The sequence below is a fragment of the Loxodonta africana genome, chromosome 15 (assembly GCF_030014295.1).
Source record: "Loxodonta africana isolate mLoxAfr1 chromosome 15, mLoxAfr1.hap2, whole genome shotgun sequence".
Classification (NCBI taxonomy): Eukaryota; Metazoa; Chordata; class Mammalia; order Proboscidea; family Elephantidae; genus Loxodonta; species Loxodonta africana.
Window position 1 is genome coordinate 27,451,859 of NC_087356.1, and position 18,478 is coordinate 27,470,336.

At 35.2% G+C, this 18,478-nt stretch overlaps 1 protein-coding gene across 21 annotated transcripts in view; it reads right to left on the bottom strand.

The window, feature by feature from the left end:
• The window catches only part of EXOC6B (exocyst complex component 6B), a 712,770-nt gene that overhangs the window by 376,836 nt on the left and 317,456 nt on the right, over positions 1–18,478 (bottom strand). For all 21 annotated transcript variants that reach the window (XM_010593648.3, XM_023552767.2, XM_023552763.2 and 18 more), the window contains one exon: positions 9,024–9,092. In XM_010593648.3, coding sequence (XP_010591950.1) covers positions 9,024–9,092 — 69 coding nt within the window. The remainder of the gene's footprint in view (positions 1–9,023; positions 9,093–18,478) is intronic.

Here is an 18,478-nt window from a genome sequence, read left to right on the forward strand (position 1 = left end):
AACAGAATAACTGATGAGGCCAGTGTTCTCTAGAAATACAGCTCCATGAATAACTTCTGGATCATTAAACTATATTGCCTCTGGCAATGCTGGAATTCAATATCCACAATTTCCAATTTCTCACCACTGGAAAAATATTGTTTCCCTTTCTCTGTAACATCATCTTTGGAAACATCAAAAGAGAAAAAAAAAATTATTCACAAACTCTGGGCCTCTAGAATTTTGCATATAGGTGTTTCTCACTTGCCAAATTTGTAGCGTAGGACTAATAAATGACTCCGCTGGTATTTAAACCCAAACCAATATTTAAATGCACATTTAACTCTCTGTGTAAAATTAAAATATTTCAAATAATGGTTTTTTTTTTTGTTGCAGTTATATAAAGTAAAAGGATCCCCACCAGCTCAATGGTTAAGTACTTGGCTGCTAAACTAAAAGCTGGCAGTTCAAAACCACCCAGCCACTCTGAGGGAGAAAGACCTGGAGATCTGCTCCCATAAAGATTACAGCATAGAAAAACTTATGGGGCAGTTCTACTCTGTCATATAGGGTCACTGTGAGATGAAAATTGACTCAACGGCACCTAACAGCAATACCAATAATATAAACTAAATACGAGTCAACAGTTCCAATGTTTAAATCAGAATCAGAATAGCTCTAAAAAGAACACAAAACAAACAAACAAAAATGAGCTAGGCTATGGGAAAGTACTATTGGTTTTAATGAAAACTAAAAAAGCAACTCATAGTTCTACATGTTTATTGCATTCATTGCCAGATCAGTTGTTGGTGAGAAGCACCGGCAAAAACTACATGTTCCAATTATTGTTGCTGAATTTACTTGGTTATTAAATAGGAACAATGCCTTCTTTTATAGATGGAACTATGTCCCCCAAAATATGTATTAGATCTAATCTAATGTAATCATGTTCCATAACACAATCAGTTGAGTCATGCCAATATAGGATGGATCCTAAACCTAATCACTTCTGAGATATATAAAGGGCATCATAAACATAAAGATATGCAAGCATATACTGGGGAAGACAGATGCCATGTGAGGATCAACAAGAACCAAGGAACCCCTAGCAAAGAAGGAATCAACATGGCTGAGACCCTGATTTTGAACTTTTAGCCTCCAGAACTGTGAGAAAATAAATTTCTGTTCTTTAAAGTCACCAAATTGTGGTATTTGTATTACTGCAAATATTTGTGGTATTTGTATTTAAGGCAACTGATAAAAGTGCAAGAATGAGAATCCTAAGATCTTAGTTCTGGTGCTAACACAAGATTATTTCATAGCGTGGTTCAGCGCGAGGCTAGTCTCTACCTAATGAGGTATCTGCCCCATATCTGGAAGCTACTAAGCAAAGTGTTATATAAAATCCAAAATGATGTTATGATAAATATATATTAAAACAACGCTTCAACTATCACTATTCAAAAGGATCTTGAATTTAGCCTTGAGAATATCAAAACTTTCTTTTTTTCCTTTTTCTTTAATTGAAAACTCCAGTACTATCTTACACTCTTGGAGTATTTATTTCCCAAGTGCTTTAATATAACAGCCAATTGCTATCAAAGTTCTTTAAGTAATCTCATTAAGTAATTCCCTTAACACCTCAGGAAGCATGTCACTTAGAACTGCTTATATCTATTCCTTTTTCCTCTCCCAAAACCGTTCCTTGCTATTATCTATAGTTACAGACCATGGTGTTTGTACTTTCCCCAGCTACCAGTACAGGCCAAACAGAAAAAATCCTCAGATTAGAGTGGGAGAAACATGTTCCAGTAAGATTCCTGCCTACCCCACCCCACATACAGCCCCACAAAAGCCAGGAAGGGTTTTGACTATTTCTGATTCTCTTCTCCAAATTACAGCCAAGTACTTAGAAATACTGTTAAAAGCAGATAAGAGGTAAAATATTCTGAAATTTAACACAATTACTTATGTTTAGGGAGATCAACTACTAACCACAGTTCTCATAATTATCTCTAAATTTTTGCTCTGACTCAGAGTTAGCTGCTGAGGCTAACTTATACTTAAGGAAAAAAAAAAAAAAAAAAAAAAACAGGTTACCAGCTTGCCCGGCAAAATGGCTGCCCAGGGAATAAGGATTTATGACACAAAAATAAGGTCGCTTTGAAATACGCTTTTAAATTTAGCTTTTGGCAAGCCTTCCAAATCTAAGAAAAGGACAAGGTGGCAGGGAGTTCTTAGAAAGCTTATAAAAGGGGATACTCAAATGGGATTAGGGTGCGCTATTCTGGGGCACAGGTCTGTAGTCAGACAATACATGAAATCTGAATCAGTCTGCACTTCCCCTTCCATGAGGGTTCTTTCTGGGGTCTGTGGATAAGATTCAGGTTGATGGGGAAGCCTCTGAAACTCTAAGCAAAATATCATACACGTCTATATGTACATTTTGTCTGGGAAAAGGGTTCCCAGCTTTCATCAAATTCTCAGAGGCCCTTTGCCCAAGAAATACTGCACTCGCTAAAGTCTTAGTAATAATGAATTCACAATGGCATTCTGCATACCCTTAGATCTTAGGCTTGTTCTAGCCTCCTTTAGCGATTGGAGGAGAATTAAAAATAACTGAGGTTCTTATGATTCACTTAATATTGGGACTGTGGCTTACTAAAAAACCATATTGTTATAATTGCTATCCCTTACCCCAAGATGTCAGAAATCTTTAAACTTTTTATTACAGTATAACACACTTGCAGAAAAGTACATAAATCAAAGGTGTACACTTTATCAACTTTTTTTAATAAGCAGGTGATGTAGATCCCTGGAGACTAAGATACAACAAGAAAATGAGATCACAAATGAGACCCACAAACTAGAAGTACGGTTATATTTAGAGGTATGCTCCTCCAGTCTCTCTAAATAACACCCAAGCTGCTTGTTATGGAGTATCTTATCGTTCCAGTGATGAAAGGGTAGGGGAGCAGCGAAAGTGCAGAAAATTCAGAAAGATGCTGCAGTGTATAAAAAAAAAAAAAAAGTGTATAGAGGGGCTTAATGTACATAGAAATCTTCAGCCAAATTGAGCTGGGTTTGAGGCTTGGAGTCTATAAACATGGCAAACATCACTAAGTTGGTAAACTTTTTGAAAAATCTTCAAGACAGACTGGCTTCTGTCCTAATTAGTTTGTCCATCTTCTTACCTAGTACTATACTATACAGAAGAACCTCAGATTATCATTAGTATTGATAATTTCTTTTCCAATAAAATGTTTAGCTTATTTTTCCATTAAAAAAAGTCTTTAACAACTGTAATAATGATATTTCATATCCTGCCCCTTACCCTTACCTACCCATCTCGTAACTTTATGTGATAAGTTAAACAATATAAATTGTTTAAAATAATTCCATAAAATTCATCTATCTATGCCTGCACACTTCCACTGCATTACTATATCAAGGACCAAGCTTCAATTAACCACTATCTGACCCTTGTTCACTTTCTTCCCACCCCTCCCCCTGCCAAAGTTTGCCCTTCCTGCCAAAGTTCAGCACTTCCTAGAAAAGTCTCACTGCCTGTTTGATATTGTACTTCACTTTAGTCACCAAAGGAAGAATTTACAGGTGCTTGGCCCCATCTATAAGACCATGACCGAAATCTGACCTCCTGTTACAATACGTGAACTCTTGCCCTACTGATAAGGCTGGCAGATATAAGTAGGATTTTTCAAATAATCCTTTGGGAATTTATAAGCAGTACAGCCATAAAAGGGGGGTGAATGGAAGGTCGGTTTCACTAAAAATAATAAATATTGCCATGTTTATTCAAAGTGTGCCTTGTTATCCTCTAGGCCAAAAGTTCAGATAAACACTATTGTAAATGACAAAATATTAGAACTTCTTGTTACTTATGCTATGATCCTTCCGTTGGACACCAACAGAACTGTTTTTCTTCGTATAAGTTCCAGCCCTGATATTGTATAACACTGCCTGAGACTAGAATACTGGACTCATTTGTGGGTCAAAAGGAGGGTAGTTATCTTTTAAAATAAAAAAAAAAACATTTATTGAGTATTATATACTAAGTATCATGCTAAATGCTGGAGCTAAAAAGATGGTACCTGCCCTAAAAGAGCTTACCATCTAGTGAGAAAAAAGAACACATATTTAGAATATAACATTATAATAAAGATACCAGTAATAAAAATATGCAGTGGGTGATACAATAGCACAAAGGGGAAGCGGAGTCCACTTAGTTCAACCTGGAGTGTCAAAAAAATTTGCAGGAGGACACGAGTATTAAAGTTAAATGAGAATAAGTAAAATAAAACTAAATGGGAACAGTAATACAGGCAGGCAGGACTGACATGAGAAAAGGATTAGAGGTATGAAACTGCATGGTACAATAAAAGAACTGGAAGCATTTCAGTATCAGTAGGGGAAGGTATGAACAGCAGGAAATATGGTTGACAAGACATGGAAGACCTTCTGCACTTCTGTATACTACATATTTTTTGTATATTTTTATATATTACTCCACAGATGATCTGCTAAAGGATTTTAAGCAGATAATTTATATGCCAGATTTATCCCTAAGACTATGATGAGAAGAGCTGAGTTAAGGGTTTAAGATATAAGATAGGAAGGCCAGTCAGGAGGCTCTTTTCGATAATCCTGATGAGAATCTGAACTACGGCAATCGTTTTAGGATAAGGAATGAGGAGAGACAGTAAAAATAAATTTAGGGGGTAACACCTATAAGATCTGGAGATCTGGACATGGTACTGAGAAAGAAGGAAGAGTTTAGGTTTCCAGCTAGTGACTAGATGGATGTTGCTATCCTTACCTGAGATGACTGGAAATTCAAAAAAAGCATGCTGACTGGGGTGGGGGGCAAGAAAACAAGCTCAGTTCATTCTGAAACATACAGAGTTTATACTACTTGTAGAATATCCAAAAAGTTAGGTTTAGTACATAAATATATATATATGTATATATATATACACACACAAAATTATATCACTATATATATAGTGATCCATAGGGTTTTCATTGGCTGATTTTCAGAAGATCTCTAAGCTTTTCTTCTTGGTCTGTCTTAGTCTGGAAGCTCTGCTGAAACCTGTTCAACATCACAGCAACACATAAGCCTCTACTGACAGATAGACGGGTGTTGCCTGCACATGAGACCCATTGGCTGGTATCAAGGATTCTACTACCGAACCACCACTGCCCCCTCTAATTGAAAGGTGAACAGTTCGAACCCACCAGCTACACCACAGGAGAAAAATGTGACAACCTGCTTCTCTAAAAATTTATAGCCTTGGAAACCCTATGGGACAGTTCTACTTTGTTCTATAGGTTTGCTATGAGTCAGAGTTGACTGAACAGCAACAGGTTTGGTTTGGGGGTTTATATGTATATATGCATAAATATGTATAAATATGTGTGTGTGTGTATATATATGCTTATATAAATTTATGTGTGTATACATAGACACAAGGAGCCCTGGTGGTGCGATGGGTAAAGCACTTGGCTGCTAACTGAAAGATCAGTGGTTCAAACCTACCAGCCACTCCATGGGAGAAAGATGCAGTGGTCTATTTCCATAAAGATTTACAGCCTTGGAAACCCTATGGGGCAGTTCTACCCTGTCCTTATAATGTCACTATGAGTCGAAATTGGCTTGACAGCAGGTTTGGTTTGGTTTTATAAATATACATATATACACACATACACAAAGAACAGTTAGAGCCCACAGAGACCAAAGCAAGCAACAAGTAAAAGTACCGTAAAGGATGACAAAGGGATTAAGAGTTTTAAGGCATAAATGATCAACAAAGTCAAATGTAACAAAAAGGTCCAGTAAGATATTCAGGGTAGTGGTATACTGGATAGATGAGAGAGAATGAAGAATGAAAACACAGCAATAAGTACTGAAACAGAAAGAAATGAGAATAATACAGTTTATTTTCCCCTCAGTTCCCATTTCTTTATTCCTAAATTCTCACTTTTTAAGGCCTGCTGTTAATATTAATTACATCAGGGTATAAGAAAAAAATTATATTACAAATATTTATATTAAGTAATCCATTTTTAAATATCTTTGTTTTTAATATTATGAAGTTACCCTCTACCATACAGTAGTATAAATTAGTGTTTTAAGAATGGAGAAACAGATACAGAGAAGTAAAAAATTACAACCCAAAATAACCTATGTAAAAAGTCAGCACTAGCATATAAGTTATACATGCCGTGGTCCTCACTTCAGCTAAGGAGATAGTCTGTCCTTATTTCAAGGCCCTATAGGTCTGGAAGAGTAGAAACTTAAAAAAAATCCATGTATTCAAAAAAAAAATTAGGGCTGAGTTCTTATCACTAGTTTTACCTTGCAAAAGTAGGGAAAACAGTGAATAGAGAAAGAGATTTGTTTATACCATATAAACAATGTTTTATCAAATTGTTATAAAAAATTTATGAATACCAAATATTTAAACATTACAGAATACCAATATGTAGAATTTATTTTTAAATGCGCAGTTTAAATAACCACCAGTATGTCCTAGCTTCTACACAGTTTGGAACTATATAGTCACTGTACAGTTAAGAATGTGTAAATGTTATACAATCGATAAACTTTGTACACTGATGACAGACTACGACTGCTATCTATACGACTATACTTCACAGTATATACTTTTTGAAATACCAGTGTGTTCAACCATCAGTATCAGATATTTAACTCTTGCCAGATATTATAAAAAAAAAAAAAATGCTAATTATGTGCCAGAGACTGAGGTAGGCACTACTCATACAGTATCTATAATTGTCATGAAGTAGGTAACTGTTATTGCATTTTACGTATGAGAAAGCTAAGGTTTAAGTGACTTGCCTAACGCTACACAGTTATTAAGTGCACAACTAAATTACTTCAGTGCTCTTATGGATCACTATTAGGGTTCTCATTCCAGGAAAATTGCTGTTACCTTTTTTATATAATTTTAATAAAGCTTATAAAAACTAATATATACACACAGTGATGAGATATAGTAGTATTATATCATAGTCATTCATGGAATGTGACTTCTCCCCTCGTAGACGGAAACTTTTTAAAACATGGGCCCTTAATTTATACATTCTTGACTCTTCAAATCCATTTCACACAGAATAGAAATTCAGTAGGTGCTTACTGAATAAGTAAATGAATAAGATTCAAGTTAGCATATGTTCAAACCAATGTACTAGGTTCTTTTGCTACCACTTATTTATTAATTCACTCAACTAATACTTATTAAGTACCTACTATGTACCAGGTGTGGTTGTTGGTACATAAGCTGTAACATTAAACAAAACAAACTACCTATTCTCACAGATCATGCATTATTTTTTCAGAAAAAATCCACTTGATTTTGAAATTATGATGCTTGCTATAAGCCTTAAAACTAGATGTGAGTGAATATGGTTCTTTTTCCACTGGCATTTGGATTAAATACAAAAACGGTGAACTCCTATATCCATACATACTACTGAACAGACTAAACAAAGTCATGGAGCATGGAAGCAAGATGATAAAAGAGAAAGGAAAAGGGTGTGGCAATGGAAAAACTATTCCATACATGAATTCTACCAAACTTCAAAGAACAGATAATTCCTATCTCATACAAGTCTTATAGAAAAGAGGAAGAGATGTTCAACTCATTTTGATGAGGCTAAAGTAACGCTGGAAACCCTGGTGACGGAGTGGTTAAATGCTACAGCTGCTCACCAAGAGGTCAGCAGTTCAAGTCCACCAGGCGCTCCTTGGAAGCTCTCTAGGGCAGTTCTACTCTGTCCTATAGGGTTGCTATGAGTCAGAATCGAATCGACAGCAATGGGTTTTTTAAAGTAATGCTGACTTTCAAACCATATAAGAAGAGTGATTTTAAGCCTATGGAACTTGTGAACATAAATACAGCAATACTAAAATATGTGTGTATATATTTTTAAGGGGTTAAATTTCACAGGTGTTAAAATATAATAATAGTGCTCATCAAGTCAGGCTTATTTCAAGGATGGACAGATGTCAACAGTGTTCCTCAATATCTGCAATAATTAGAAAATAAAGTAAAAAATGTTAACAAAAACTGTAAGTAAAAAAACTTAAGGAGTTTAAAATTTTATTCTTCCATGAATGAGATGACTCAGCATTATAAAGTTGTCAGTCCTTTCCAAAATTTATCTATAAAGGAGAGAAGAGGAAAAGAGAGGAAGCTACTCAAAGTGTTTTCTGAAATACTGAGAGACTGCTGCAAAATACTTCAGGCCATAAAGTCCAAAGACCACTGTCCCAAACTGTCCAGAGTAATGATTAAGTGACAATATGTTAAAAATGAAGGAAGAAAATAGATAACAGACTGGGCAATAAGACATACTGGAACATATTTAAAATAACCTGATATAAGATTCCCTGAACTTTGCTACCAAAGATACCAGTAATGAATACCTCTCATCAATTTCTTTGTTGATATTTTACCCTCATAGTTTAGTTTTCTGATTGCCTCTGTGTGTCTGTGTGTTTGCATACAGGTGTACTGCCAAGATGGGGAAAGTGGTCATTTCTTTAAATTTTCATTAACAACCATAATATTTTTCCCCCATAGGTTTTATTTTCTAAATTCCTTTATATGACAAAAGGAATAATTGTACTCAAGAATAAAGAGTAAACAGTCTATTTTAATAAGTAGGCTATTGTTATTTAAATAACACTATTATTAAATTATTAAATTAAGAACAAAAATCTGACTGTGCATGTGACTACTTGTAGATATAATCTACTAATTTGCTGATGACTGATAGAAATGAACATCGCTAACTTTACCTATATATTGCATGACAAACATGAAAGATTCCAGAAGCAAGAAAATAATTACTTCTTTTTTTTATAATACTCCTTAAACAACAAATAGTTTCCATCTCTCACTCTTAATAATGAAGAGAAAAACTAGCAAAAATGAGAAAGCAGAGTTTTGAATTCAATATACACCTTTATTAGGCAGAGCCAGATAAAGACTCACCAGTACAGAATATATGTGCAGACATCGATAAACAGGAGAGAAATCCACCAAATCTTGGGCCCCAGGTACCTGCAAACAAAACAAAGATTATCACAAAATATTAAAACAGATATTAAGAGAAAATTCACTTACTTTTAGCATTCAAGTGTATAAAATAAAGAAAAACAAAATCAGCTCTAGCTTCTAAAAGAGAAATACAAAACAAACAAAACCATGCTTCCAGGCACCCAGTTCTGATATTTTACCACTGAATTAGTAAATTATGAAAATATACACCAAGGCTGAGACAAAGCCCACAACGACGGATAGCAAAGAAAAGAAACAAGTTATGCTGGTCCTGCATCTGCTTTTAGAGCTACATCTCAGGTCATGTGCCTCCGATGTTGTTGTGTGCCATTGAATTGATTCCGACTCACAGCAACCCTATGAGCATGGGGCTCTAAAGGGAAAAATAATAAACATGGGGGAATGTAACTTTGATGATTTGACTTTGTCTTCTTAGATACATGGTGGTTTACATTAAAAAAAAAAAAAAAACTTAGGTTTCAGTGGTCAAAAACAAAATTTGCAAATTGAATTGCCTGACAACCAACTTTTGAAGAGCACAAGAATTAATGAATACTTAGGTCAGCATGCAATCAAAATATAGAAATATGCTAGGAAGAGAAGGGAAGTCATACAAAAAATATAATAAATGAAAAAGTCAAACCTAGAATAATACCAGTGGATTATAATGTAGATAATGAATGTAGATTAAACCTAGGCATCAAAAGAAAAGGCTTTAAAAAAAAAAGCACTTGAGGGAAGAACTGGAATATAGTCTTGGTGTAGAAACTGATTTGCTATGTGACCTGACAATGAGTAAGTTGCAATTTAAAAAGGAAACTATCAGTTGACTTACAAAGGACGCTGAAAGTAAAATGTTGAACAAACAAAATGAAAAAATATATATAAAGAAATAATCAAAATAAATACCAAGCAGAAATTTTTGCTGTAACTAGTATACCTAAATTGGGTTAAAGTGATTCCTGATAACAAGAGCAGTTATCCTAATTTTATAAATATTTCTTCTTTTGGAACATAGCTTCTTCACAAGGTAATTTTCCTAATGAAATCTACTCACTCTACAATTCAAGAGCACAATACCTACTTTCTTTTTCTTCAAGAAATTATCTCTCTATATTCACCAGTTCAAATTTATTGACTGCTCTGTTCATCCGCTTTGCATCCAGGACAGAGACTAAATCTCTATGTTTAAGGACCTCAAAATGCTACATACTTAGTAAGTACTCAGAACAAATTTTTATGTGAGCCCAAAGACTGATGTTAAAGAGCTCAAGATCCTATACCATGGCCCAAGCGTGGTTTTACTTAAAAAAAAAAAAAAAAAACAACCAACTAACCAACCCTTGGAAGAGTTAATGAGCACCACAAAAATATTTTATGAACAGATGGGCACCGTGTAGTTAAAGAAGAAGTAGGATAAAAAAGCATCCAAAAATATTAACTTTAAGAATACGAATGGACATTCACTTTTATCCTAATAACACAAAAAGATTCAACAGGGAATCTTGTATGAAATGACCACAGTACTAAAGCATCTTTATAGTCTCCTTTCTTTAAGTGCCAAGTGGAGATTTAGAGTAAATTCATTTTATCTTGCCAGCAAACTAGCACCTACTAGTGAAGCACAATCTCAAAAGAGGTAAAAATACTTTCTAAAATCATATTTACAATAGTATTTATACTACATAAAAACTATACATGTATTTATAGAAAGACAAGAAGGAAGTATATATAAAAAAAAGTTCAATCTGTATAGGAAATGAAACTTTTTCTTCCACTTAGAATCAGTGGTTTTAAAGTATTATAAATACACCTACTCCTCACTTATTGATTACTGCATTACCGACATTTTGCATTTACGAAGATAGTAAAAAAATCTACTATCTATTTTGCACTCTAATGACATATGTCTGGCAGTAACGAACACCAAGTTGCAAGGTGAGGGTAACACTGGCCGTGATGTTAACATTATCTGTGAATTTGTCTGGGCCATGATTTTCAGTGATTTGGCAGTTATGTAATGATGTAATTTGGCAATTAGGTAATCTTCCATTTTGTGATCTGATGTGGTCATCCTCCATTTTCATACAACGCCGATTCTTACATAACGACCTGGTCTTTGGAACCTAACCGTGTCAGTAAGTGAGGAGAAACACACACACAAAAAAAGCTTAAGGAAATGTTCTTACCTCATTTTCAATAACTAATTCAATCCTAACTTTGCTTATATGTTCTTCTTAATGCAGTTTATTTTGTTTTGCTTTTTCTCAGAGCCATAGTTTCCTCTCTCAAAAGGAAATTGCTTCTAGCCATTTTTCAGACAGAGCCTTATCCCTTTCACATGTCAGAGCAATCCTTCCTTATAGAATGAACATACCTGTTAGGGGACAGATTCCCTAGAAATTTGTCAGGAATAAGTTAAGGTGCCCCTTAAGGAAAGATGCTTGGTTACTAATACACTAAGATTGGTTCATCTGAGGAGACTTTAAAAATGGAGTTATTTAGAGAGTGAAGAAAAGCCTTTCCTATCATGTCCAACAAGTAGTTACAACTAAATCTATTCTCTGTGAGAGGATCTCCTGACATCATGCTACTCAGTTTCACACTGTTCCAAGTGCCCTGACTTATAAGTATTTGCTCTGCTGTTTCTTAGCCTCTGGAACTATATCATCCAGTTAAGTCCTCTTAAGCATGTAACTATCAGCTTTGACAGCAGTGCACTGAAATCTAGGCAAAAAAAAAAGAAGGCACAGAATAGGGCTTCGGTTCACAATCCCTATTCTCCACTCCCAAAATAGCCAATATTTAGAAATCCTTTTTTCCCTCTATGTTCCCTTCTGTGAGGAACACTAAGATGTGCCGTCCTTCCAGGAGTGCTGTGAGAATAAAGGTATGTAAAGTATGCACTGACTCATGTTGCTTTGAGCTAGATGTGTTTTCTCTGCTTCTACTAATGAAAAAGAATCACAGCTACAGAAAGGCAAAAGGAGAAGAGCAACACACACTCTACGTGAAGGAATGCTTCGTTTTTGGAGAGATAAAAATTGAACTTTCAAAAATCTAAATATATGGGGGCAAGGGAAGGATACCAGAACAAAAGGCAGTTTTTCCCAACTCATAATAATAAGTCTGTTTTAAGGTCCACATTTTGCTCCCCATTTAGAATGCTAAATCTCTGTCAAGGCTGTCTTCATTCTTCTTCCCTGCTGTCTCCCTCCTTCCCCTGAAGTTGCAAAGAATGATTCAAGCAGGTTTAGGTTTCAGCTAGGGGCCAAGGGAGGGGCCCAAGGACACTTTCCTAAGCTAACAATGACTGTCTCTAATGGTTTCTGTCTCCTAACAAAAGCCATGACTCTTTCTTTATCAGCTTCATCTAATTTTTCCTTTCCAAAGTAAATAACACAGGCCTTGCATTTTACACATGTCCAAGTCTGACAAATCATTATCGACAGAGACTATAACTGATAAGAGATAACTTTGTGGTAGGACGTTGTCATTTCCTCTCATAAGGGCTTTCTTTCTGAGATACAGAAACATGATTAAAATAGTTAAACATTTCCTCTGCCTGGCAGTCAGGAACTCAAGACATTAAGATACTGGGGTCTGTATTTTTCTAGAAGTTCAAATAGATCCATGAAGATATCAACAGTAGCTACAAACAGTATACTCTAAATTATCCTACTTTTTTAACTAGTTGGTTTCCTTAAGAATTCACATGAAATAATTTCATCACCAAGGACAGCAGCTGCCTAATTTCCTATCTAGTTTTTGAATGGAAAGCCTTCTGCTAGTTCAAATCTATTTCTTTTCAGGGAGGAGCAAAATAGCAGGTAAGATTTTAAATTCGGTAACTAAGATAACTTTGCCTTAGAGCACGGTCTCATGTATAAATTAAGAGGACTTGGATATATTTAAAAATAACCAAAAATAATCTATTAAAATAATTTATGGGTAGCTGATATCCAGAGGTAGATATCATGGAGACAATTACTGCATTCTTCCACAATTACACATTCACATACTCACTAGAGATCATGTATCCACTAGGCACCAGCGCATATGGCTAATATGTTTTAGTACAATGATGTTTACATTTATATGATAAATATTAATAGCTTCAATCAAATCTGAACTATAGGGTCGCTATGAGTTAGAATCAACTTGACAGCAATGGGTTTTCAGTCAAAGCAATACTTCTTAATTTTTATCTGTGGAATATTTGCTATTAAGTAGCATTTATATCCTATAAATACACCAGCTACCACAAGACGCCACAGCATGTTGTTTTGTTAGGGGCTGTCGAATTGGTTCCAACTCATAGCAACCCCATAGGACAGAGTAAAACTGCCCCATGGGATTTCCAAAGAATGAGAACAGCTGGTGGATTTGAACTGCCGACCTTCTGGTTAGCAGCCAAGCTCTTAACCACTACACCACCAGGGCTTTGCCACTATATTGGATGGCTAAAAAGCATCTGGAGATGGGAAGCAAGGAAGTGAGAAAAGCTGCCGTATAAGTAGGATTCATTTAAATAAAAATTTTAAAAAACTGAAAATAAAGTCTTATGAGCCTCTACAGACAGAACTTATTAGGAAAGATGCAAAGATTCAGAGTAAAACTAGAAATATTAGCTGTTCAGGAAGAAAGGAAAAATGAGCGTTTTTGATTATAAAAACTCTTGCAAAACATCAGGATCTCACTTTTATGATATGTTTTTCTTCTCTAATACAAATTTAGTTCAGATAGAAAAAACAGAAAATAGAAAGGTAATGGCTAAGTTACTCTAGCAAAGGATAAGAAAAAATGTTTTTAAATATTAAAAAAGAGATTTTGATTTTAAAATAGATGATACCTCAAGTTTTAATAGATATATTTATTTATTATTTTCTAACAGACCACCACCTCCTCCTGAAAAAAAAAAAAAAGGACTCAGAGTTAGAAGCTATTCATACTATCTTAAAAGACTCACTAGTGAAGGCAGGCAGGGAAACAAACCTGGTAAATCTACCACTTCACTGCTGGATAAGCATAATCATTAGGAAAAGGGGAAGAGAGCACAAGAAAAGCTTGCTTGCTCCTCTCCACTCAAGAAGAGTAGCAAATGTACTAGGAGAGACTTGCCTATTCTGCTGATCAAGACAGCACAAGAAAACAAAACAGAAATGCAATAGTGTGCCCTAGCCCTATTTTTACTACAGCTGTCCCAGAACACACACACACACACACACACACACACACATACCTACTGGCCATTTGCTTTTCTCTTAAGAAGCTTTTCAAAGGAGATGGATCATTCAAAAAGAATACAATAGAGGTTTGCAAGGAATTTAGATATGTCTCTCACTAATTTTTTGAGTCATTCTCTACCTTGTAATGCTGCTAATTACCACTTTGTACAAAAGAGTTTCTCAGTATTGGTGGGTGAATGCAGGGACTTGGTACCCACTTCTGAGCATCAGTTGGGTCTCAAGTCATTAAAATGTACCAGGCACTTTTTTGCAGGGAGAAAACAAATTATTAGCTAAAGGAGCACTGCCTTTTCATTCAGAGGATCAGCTGTGACTACCCATATTATGTCTGGAAACTAGGAAATAGCTGGGAAACATTTTTCATCAGAGTGATTTTCTAAATTACTTTGCTTCCAAACTTTAGAGAAAAGAAGAGTAAAAATAAGGGAGAATTCACTTGGACATAGGCTTTCATGGAGTTAGACTAAACATCACAGACAGACCAACAAAAGAGAAGGCCTGGGATTCTAAGTGACTAGAATGAGCAAAAGTATAAAGATTTACTAAGTCTGTGAGCATATAACAATACCCTAATAAGAGCTCCATACTAAATAGTACAGGGTTTTGCTAATGAACTTATAACAGATTATTAGGATTCCTCCCGAAAAAACCCTAAACAGACTACTACTTAATTTGCTCAAGTATGTGTATTAAGCAGAAGAAAATGAAGGGGAAAAGATGACCACTTCTCCTTATCAAAAGCACCGCGAAAAGTCTCATGGCTAAAATCAAAGGGCAGTCCCTCAAGAAGTCGTTGCTTGAAGCCAACCACTGGTGAAATAAAAATTCAGCTAGTCTTATTTAATGAGGATTCGTTTCAAGCTTAGAAAGTCAAAATGTTAGGCGGGGGGAGGGGGTGGGGGGGTGGGGGGAAGGCAATTCAGCACTATGTATGATATTAAACATAAAAGTTTTGAGAGGATTAAAAATAAGTTCAGGAAAAGTAGGTGGAAATGTATTATACAGGTAAAGAGCTTATATCCCTAATATATAAAGATATCATAAAAATTGAAAGAAAAAAATGCACATGGGCAAAAGACATGTGGGAACTATTTACCAAAAAAAAAAGATAAAAATAGCCTTCCAACTCAGGATCAGATACTCAGGTTCACCCACAGTAAGAGAAAGCAGATTAAAACTACACAGAGATACCATTTCTCATCTATGAGACTGGCAAAAATTCAAAAGCTTTACAAAATATTCTCTTAAAGAAGCTGTAGAGAAACAGGCACCTCATAGGTTGCTGGGGCAGGGGATGCAGAAAATGGTACAATTCATATGGAGGGAATTTGACAACATCTACCAAAACTACCCATATATTTCCTACTGAATGCAACAATCCTGCTTCTAGGAACTTATTGTGAAAATACACTTCCCACTATATGGATTTTTTTTAAATCTCAGTTTGTTTTTTTTTTAACCTTTTTCTTAAGTTTAATACAGAAAATTTTGCCTTTCTAATGAACAATTCTTTAAGTTCTGATAAATGCATACGGTCTTGTAATCACCATCACTGTTGCTGTTGTTAGGTGGGGTTCAGTCATTGTCAAATCCTAGTGATCCCATGTAACAGAGTTGAGTTGACCTACAGGGTTTTCTTGGCTGTAATCTTTACAGAAGCACGTCACCAGGTTGTTCTACCACAAAGCCACTGGGTGGGCTCCAAACGCCAACCTTCCGGTTAGCAGCCACAAACTTAACCATTTGTGTCACCAGGGCTCCTCAATCAAGATTTAAAAAAAAAAAAAAAGGCTTCATCACCTTCCAAAATGCCCTCATGGCCCTTTGAAATCAAATCACTTCCTGACGCCCAGCCCTTGGCAAACAGTGGTCTATATTCTGTTTGTCTTTTCCAGAGCGTCATATAAGTAGAATCATACACTATACAGCCTTTGAAACTGGCTTCTTTCATTTAGCATAATACATTTCAGATTCTCCTGTGCTACTTAATATGTCTGTGGTTCAAATCTTTTTATTTCAGAGTGATATTTCAATTATGGATTTATCCGTTTATCCCTTCACCCACTGAAGGGCATTTTGGTTGTTTCTAGTTTCTGGTGATTTATGAATAAAGCTGCTATAGACATTCAGGTTCAGGTTTTTGTGTGAACACAGTTTTCACTTCTCTTGGGTAAACACTGGGGAGTAGGATTGCCAGGTCATATGCTAAGTGTATTTTTATAATTAACTACCAAACTGTTTTCCAAAGTGACTGTACCATCTGCACTTCCATAGCCACAACTGCCCAGCATCCTTGCCAGTACTTGACTTGGTATTGTCAGGTTTTTTGCTTGTTTCTTTTTTTTTTTATGTATTTTTTAATGTATTTTAATAGTGTAGTTGAAACACTATTTCTAATAGAACATATTGGAAATTGACTGGAAACTACAGTAAGTCCAAAAAATGGGATACTATTAACAGTAAAAATGGAATAAGAAAGATTTCTATGATTTAATGATATGGAGTAATTTTCAGGATATATTTTCAAGTGAAAAAAAGAGTACAAAAAATATATATGTATGATGCTATTAATAATCATGCTGTATAAGGTATAAGGAAGGGTACAAACACACACACACGCACATGCACACACACACCCAAAACCTAACGATATTTATTACTTACAATGGGTGGACAGGAACAAAATGGAAAGAATAAAGAGAATGGCATTTCTTTGAATAAATCTTTTTACACAGTTTCGTCTTTGAATCATGTTCATATTTTACATATTCAAAAAATTAAATTAATAAGAATATGGGAACCCTAAAAAATAATATAAAATGAAACAGATGAACCTAATTGTGTATTAGCACAGTAATCATCACATAGAAGAAAAAAATGCTAAGAAACATTTGAACACAATACTCCAAACTACACAGCCTCGGCGAGATATACTCTGTGAGGAAAAAAGAACTTAAAGAAATCTTAAACTTAGTTTATTGCTTTCAGTGACATCTGCACAGTAATTCTGAAACCATTTGGAATATGTCCTATAATTTGGTAAACAAATAAATATATTGACACTATAACCCACTGCCGATGAGTCAATTGCAACTCATAGCGACCCTATAGGACAGGGTAGAACTGGCCCCATAGGGTTTCCAAAGAGCAGATGGTGGATTTGAACTGCCAGTCTCTTAGTTAGCGACCATACCTTTTAACCATTGCACCATCAGGGTTCCGTTTGACACTATGGGAACCAGAATACTCAGAGATACAAATACGGAATGGGAGAAGGTCTGTGATACTACTACACTAGGATTAGAATTATCGGCTTTAACTCATGATTTATAAAAATGTATGTGTCCTACAGGGTCACTAGGAGTCAGAACTGACTCAATAGCAATGGGGTTTTTTTCATGTGTTGGTGTGGCATGTATGTTTTTAACTGTGTCCACAAAAGGAGCATACCTAATGCCCACATCTCAGTTTCTAAATATCATTCTAGATTTCTAAATATCAAAGGAACCAGAGCTCTTTGAAGAAATGCCTGAGTCTAGTGCTGGAGCAGAGAGGGTACACAGTGAACCTAGAACATACTGGGCCAAAAAAAAAAAAAACTGAAGTGCTCAAAAATTGATGGAGGCATGTCAAAAAGACAAAGTACAAGACTTCCACTGGCCAAATTTGGAACAACTGGAGAACCAAAAAGAAAGAAAGAATGGACTATACTCATTGCATAAAAAATAAGAGTCCATGTGTCCATACCGGTACTAAGAAAAAAGAACAAACAAAAGTTTTAAAAAATTTTTAAGAAGGAGAGAAATTCTTGTTTACAGAAGAATGTCAACTAATGAATATGGAGGAAATCATAAAAATATAAAATTACTATTTTACAATACCCATAGTAAGATCACGATTCAGAAAAGTGCTATCAATGCATTCTAAAACCACTGAGTCAAAGATTATTATGAAACAGGATAGTCACATGGTCTAAAAGTATCACTCTACAAATCACTTATTAATTACAAACAGAGAAAGGTACCTTTTTTTTTAATAATTTTTATTGAGCTTTAAGTGAATGTTTACAAATCAAGTCAGTCTGTCATATATAAGCTTATATACACCTTACTCCATACTCCCATTTACTCTCCCCCTAAT